Source organism: Spinacia oleracea, chromosome 5 (assembly GCF_020520425.1).
Source record: "Spinacia oleracea cultivar Varoflay chromosome 5, BTI_SOV_V1, whole genome shotgun sequence".
NCBI lineage: Eukaryota > Viridiplantae > Streptophyta > Magnoliopsida > Caryophyllales > Amaranthaceae > Spinacia > Spinacia oleracea.
The window spans coordinates 45110462-45117212 of NC_079491.1; the positions used below are offsets into that span (position 1 = coordinate 45110462).

At 38.9% G+C, this 6751-nt stretch overlaps 1 protein-coding gene across 1 annotated transcript; it reads left to right on the plus strand.

The window, feature by feature from the left end:
- Window positions 1-365: 365 nt before the first annotated feature.
- Window positions 366-1082, plus strand: LOC110798452 (uncharacterized). Its single transcript, XM_022003627.1, has one exon. The coding sequence runs from the start codon at window positions 366-368 to the stop codon at window positions 1080-1082; it is 717 nt and encodes a 238-aa protein (XP_021859319.1).
- The last annotated feature ends 5669 nt before the right edge of the window (window positions 1083-6751 follow it).

Consider the following 6751-nt stretch of genomic DNA (forward strand, 5'->3'; position numbering starts at 1 on the left):
TATGTATATTGGAGGAGACTACGCGAATTAAAAATTGAAACGGATGTTATATACAACGTTCATCCACGATTATTGTATCATATATAGCTGCTATGATGATGTGAGGTTGACATGGTTATAACATGCTACCCATAATGCAATTCTATGAGAATAAATGGTTAACGTAAGTTATATACTTATGTTGTTATGAGGTGCTCGGAGCAAATACGTGTAATAGTGATGCTAGTGTATAAAAACGTGATTATAGTTGTTGGTGACATGCATGGAAATTCGTGTAAATGTGAATGGTGGTAACACCAATGTATTTTGTAGGAATTCGTATGATTGATTACGTATACACTAGATCTCGAAGGAGAAACGAATAAATGGTTGAGACTTCAGAACAACTTGTTGCTAGGTTAAAGAACCTTGAACAAATGAACCAGGCTATGGGGTTGTTGCTGCAACAACAAGTGCAAAATAATAACACCAACTATGTTGACAATGACCCGCAAGCTACCATGGCTAAGAAGCTAGCCGCACTAAAACCCCCACTATTCATGGGGAAGGAAGATCCATTGTTGGTTGAGAACTGGGTGCGTGATTTTGACAAGATCTTCACCGCTGCTGGTACTCCTGATGCTCAAAAGGTGGATCAAACAACTTTCTGCTTACGCGAAAATGTTGACTTATGGTGGGAAAGACAAGGTCCTACACTAAGAAATCAAGAGAACTTTGAGTGGAATGCCTTCAAGTTGGAAATTAAGGAACGTTTCTTTCCTGAACACATAAGGAGAATGAAATACAATGAGTTCAGTAGGTTCAACCAAACAAGTGGCATGAGCGTGCAAGAATATGCTGACAAGTTTAATGAATATGCTAGATTTTGTCGCAATGTGGTGCCTGATGAGACAGCTAAGGCCTCAAAATTTGAAGATGGGTTGATTTTCAGGATCCAGAAAAAAGTGATAGCAGCTGGCTCAGTTGCAACATTCCAGGAAGCATATGATAGGACTTGCAACACTGAAAGGGTCCTGAAACGTGAAGAGGAGGTAAAGAATAAGCACAAGAAGAGGGGCAATGCTGAAACCTCCAATCAGTAGGGGTATGATAAGAAACCTCGCTATGAAGGAAATGTTAATGGTAGTGGTAGTGGTGAATACTTCAAGCAAGATGATGGCTACAAGAAAAACAACAACTACTATCATAGTCAAGAGAAAACACACCAACAACCTTATATTAAGAGAGAACGCAATTGTAGGAAGTGTGACAAGAAGCATCCGGGTTACGACTGCAAGGGTAACCAAATTATATGTTACGAATGTCAAGAAATTGGACATAAGTCTTATGAGTGTCCAAGAAAGAAAGATGGGCAGAATGGAACAAATGCGGTTTTAACACTTTTGAAGCTAAGAATGACAAACAACATGAAAAGGAACGCTAGAGTTTTGGGGGCAAAACTCTTTTTAAGGGGGGTAGAATATATACCTACATATTGATTCGCTAAATTAGTTATTTTCTTCATAACTAACTTTAAAGTTCGAGGACAAACTTTGTTTTTAGGGGGAGTAGATGTAATACCCCAAATTTTAGAGTATTTTCTGATAAATAATTTTAGTAATTTAAATTTATTTAATGGTTTAAAACAAAGATTTTATTAATTTTTTTAAAAAAGGGAGGAATAATGATATTCAAATTTTATTGTTTTTCTGGAATTAAAGTCTAAATTATTAGAATAAATAGTACCCTAATTAGCCCAAGTATCCCACCTATAAATATTCCAGAAACCCAAAAATGCCTTGAAAAACACTGATTTCAAAGAAGCCCTCATTGTCTTTTAGCCGTCACCACCATCTCCATCAGCCAACAATAGCATTGGGTAAGTTCCTATCACAAACTCTTTATCCATAGATTACTGTATCATAAATTCTTCAAATAATAACTATGACAATATCATTCCTTACTTTGCTACATGTATGTTGAGTAAATTAAAAAGGAAAATTAATTATTATTAATATAACCTTGCTTCCTTATTGCTCGACCACCATTGAAGCGCCTTATCTCACGATAGCGCCGCCCTATTAGTGCTCCATTTCGATAGTTCTGACGATACTTCACTTTGGACTATTTTCTTCCTCCTCTTCATTCTTCTCGCATGAGATTCATATGGGCGACACAAGTTTTACATAAATTACTCAAATATGTATATTATATATTTTTATTTTTATTTTTTTAAAATAAAACATAGTCTTACCTTGGACTTGTTTCTCTTTTTACATCACAATTTTTGGAACATTATATATATATATATATTCATACGAAGTAAAGTATTAAAAGAAAAACTAGTAGTTTGGTGTATATTTTTAATGTTTCGTTGTTTCCACGTATGTTCTCGTTTTCGCATATTGGTATTTGTGAGTAACGCGTCTTAATTTCTTGTGTTTTTCGAATGAATATGTACTCCCATACTGTATGGTTACTAAGGCTATCATAGAGAGTAGAACTATTCTAACAGAGTATCAATCCTATATGTTAGTAAGTACTAGCTACTTCTCCTATTTAGTATACTAACTTAGGGTTATGTTATCTGTTTTAGTGGGCAAAGGATACCTAGGTCTTACGCAAGGAGGCTATTAATTTGAATTAGTGCACACAAGGTAATTTTCAATGTCCATCAATCTAGCTTCCCTTAAGAAAATGATTTTGGACTTGTTTATGTGCTCACTATGTGATAGTTATGTGATAATGTGTAATTATGAAAGCTATTACTATTGTTATTTTATGGAAATAATTGTTTGATTGATTGAGATAGTGATGGTCGTGTGAGAATCGTACACTGTTGACCGTAGAGTAGGTGATGTTAGGGAACCGTTGTTGCAGTTGGTGGTTATAGGGGCAAGCCCCAGCCTACAAACATTCTGGGTATCGTAGGTGGTTATAGGGGCAAGCCCCGACCTACATAAGCTGTTTAATATCGTAGGTGGTTCCAGGGGCCAGCCCCGACCTACATGTGAGTGAAGTGGGTGGTTGCAGGGACTAGTCCTGGCCTACTAGAGTTCGTTATCCATGCCTTAGTTAATAGATGGACCGGACTTGTGTGGTACTTTAATAAGTGACCGTTTGTCTATTTGTTTTACTATCTTGTATATGTGATAATTTAAATAATTTAAATTATTAAATTATTCTCGTTCGTGTATATTTATTTTACTTGCTAACATATTGTTTATAATAAAATTATTTTATTTTACGGGATGGAGTTGGAATTACTCAGTTTTTTCTGATTTTTGGGAGTCGTCTCTCTTGTCTCTTTTCTATCTATTTTTGCAGGTTGGCAAAGGTATTTGGCTATGAGTGAGGAGACGCTTAGAATAACCACCTAGTCAAGAGACAATTTATATTTCAGTTTAAGTTGGATTTTGTTATTTATTTTATGGGAAATGGTTGTAATAATTTATGGGCCACCTTTTAGACCACTTAGTTAATTTTGACTTTAATAGTTTTAAATTATTTTGTTGCTTTGCATTTATTTTCTATGGAGAATAAATGTAGCAGTGACACTCCCAAGGTTTGGACGATGATTTTATGAAATAAAAATAGGGTTTTTTTTTATTATATAAAAGGTCCAAATTTTAGGGGTGTTACACCCTACGAATGGAGGGCGAAGGAATCCAACTCGGGCGAGCGAGAGGAGATTTATCACCTTCAACACGCGCTCGATCGGGCGCCCGTCGCCCGGTGCCCATCGGGCCCTTGACTCGACAGTGTTTCCAAGGGCAGCCACTCGCCCGTCGGGCTAGAATTATGAATTTAGCACGCGCCCGATCGGGCGCGTGCCAGTCTCCCGGTGCCCATCGGGCGATCAGTTTGTGTGAGGGGGTCGAAAAAGAACGAGGCTATTGCGTGACCTCGTCCCTCGTGGGTGTGACGCTTCTTTTTGTCAAATCAAGTGTAATTGGATTTCCTGTGAGTTTACACCCAATTGACTAGTAATATAGGAGTCGCCATTCAGTTTTTAACGACAATGAGAAAAACTGACAAAACCTGGTTATCGTGACATAAAGGGAGTGCAATTATGTTTGACCACGACGGCCGTAGGTTCCCTTGTGATCCCTGGTGGTGGGGATCGCTCAACATACACCCGCAGGGTAGAGATTGAGGGTTCGGGGGACTGTAACTACCGAGAGGAGTACTCGCTCTTCGATAACTCCAGAGGCAGGATATCCTTACTAGCTCAGCATAAATAATTGAAGGGACATGCGTTAACTATTAAACTAATCTGAGTTGATTTTATCAATATGCAACATATAGTACTAGATCGAACGCGATTATCTGATTTAGATTGTTTTAAGGGACCTAGCATGATAATCCAATTTCCCAAAAATATCATATTTATTAAGCGTGATCGAACAATCAGATTTTAGTTAGTTTAACAGTTCATAAAAGGGCGAGGAAAGCAATTAAACCATGGAAAAGGGACACATTACGACGCACCCTTGAGAGGTGCGTCACGGTTCTCAGAAAACTAACCACTTTGACTTTGCTATTTCTCCTTTTATTTAACGAATCTCAAATTAAGGGACGGGATACGTTCTGTTCGATTTATGGATCGATTGCGACAGAACGCGTGATCAGTTTTGCAGCGTGAGGCTTAGGCTTAGGGGTTTAGAGTCAATACTCAGAATATAATTGTGTGTTTTTGTCCTTTTCACGTCGAACTTAAGGCCCTATTTATAGAAAAGAGTTCGTGGAAAGATACAATTGCAGAACTCTAATCCACGAGGAATTAGGAAAAAACACGTACCAGGTATTTTCGGCGCCCAGAGCCAGGCGTTGAAAATAGGGTCTGGGCTGTTTTTCTTAGTCAGATTCGGATTCCTAGAATCCGGAGTATTTGAGATTTAATTGAGTCCTTTAGTGCGTATTAACCTTGTGACGGGATGCGTCTGGGCCCGTTACGAACTCTAGGCTCGTTAGGATTTTAATTAATACGTGACTCTTACTTTCGAATCATATTAGGAATAGGATTCTCTCGCAATTTCTATCTCATTTAGGATTTATGTTGGAGTGCAACACCTAATTCTGACAGGTTTCTATCTTTTATGACTTGCCACTTTTAACAACTACCCATTACGGCAGTTACTATTTTTAGCAGGTTTCCATAAATAGCAGATTTCTATAAATAGCAGGTTTCGGGTGAAATGAAAAGGGGAATTGAGATTCGTTATTTTATAGGAGATGCGTTGTCAAGTGGAGATTTATGCTTTCATCATCGAACCTTCCCTTTCGGGAATGGGGACAAAAGTAGGTGTCTACAGTTAGCCCCCACTTTGATTGAGTCTTGGAGTAAGACGATGGTCAAAGTATTGGACGGAGTGCGCCACACAAGTCATGGTGACCTGTTTTGCGAGGGTCTCACGAGCCCCCGAGTGATAACATTTGACTTAAGGGTCATGACTTGAAGTGTCGACATATCCCTCACGTGTCATTGGGATTTGTCAACGGATAGTATAGAAACTTCCTCACTTTGTCATTGGAAGGATCTAAAGGTGCGTAGAAACTCCCTCACTTTGTCATTGGGAGTAGCTACAGATGTTTTCGAAATCAAAGCTATAAAGTGTAATTGGGCCTGGCCAAGCCCAACCACAAGGTAAAAATGTTTTTAAAGATTCTCATTTTCAAGGCTAGTTAAACGAGAAAACCCCCTTGTTTTTTTATAGGACTTAAAACGAAGGAAAATCCAGCACATCGTTCTGTTTTGGAAAAACGGAAAACCAATCCTTTAATTTTTGGAAAAAAGGGAAAACCAATCACATCGTTCTTTTTTGGAAAAACGGAAAACCAATCCTTTAATTTTTGGAAAAAGGGAAAACCGATCCTTTAATTTTTGGAAAAAGGGAAAACCGATCCTTTAATTTTTGGAAAAAGGGAAAACCGATCCTTTAATTTTTGGAAAAAGGGAAAACCGATAAAGGTTATCGCTGTAGCGACTAAGGACCTGCGCGGTTAGTGACGCAGACCCCGCCGGCTAAAGATGGCGAGCCTGTCCGCTAAGGGTGGACACCCCGTTCGATAGAAGTGGACGAATCTATTTTTGAAATTTGAAAATAAGGACCTACGCGGCTTGTGACGTAGACCCCGCCGGCTGAAGATGGCGAGCCTGTTTCATTTTGAATTTTGAAAATTTCATTTTTGGAAAACTGAGGACCTGTGCGGCTAGTGACGCAGACCCCGCCCGTTGAAGGTGGGCGAACCCTGTCCGCTAATGGTGGACATCCCTGAATTCGTTTTTCCCTTGATTCGGAACTTGCGTGGTTCGCGGCGCGATCTTGCCTGATTGAGGTGGGCAAGTCTCTATTTTTTGTTCATTGTGATTTCTTTTTTTTTTTTGAGAATTTCTTTTGTTCATTCTTGCAAGAGAGAATTCTTTCGAGGGATGCTCGGATTTAGTTGCAACCTGAATGTGGGTTGACAACGTGCTTAGACGGACCATTGTCTTGTGGTTATCATCTTTCATGGTTTTGAGCTAGTCTTTTCGGCTCAATTTCGCCACTACTTGGGTCCTTGATTGGGGGACCATGTATAAGTATCAACGGCGACCTTTGTCTTGAGGTCGTAAACCGGTTCTTTTTCTTTTGAGATTATCCAAACACGGGACTTTGTACAGCGTAGTCTGGGAATATTGTTTTAACTTTGCATACCTTTTTTTTTGAGATATATTTTTTCCTTTCGAGCCACCAAGTACTCGTGCTTGGCGGTCAGTTCTTGTCAAAGA

Coding starts and splice junctions, on each gene's coding strand:
- LOC110798452 (XM_022003627.1), top strand. CDS start 366: ATGGTTGAGACTTCAGAACAACTTGTTGCTAGGTTAAAGAACCTTGAA.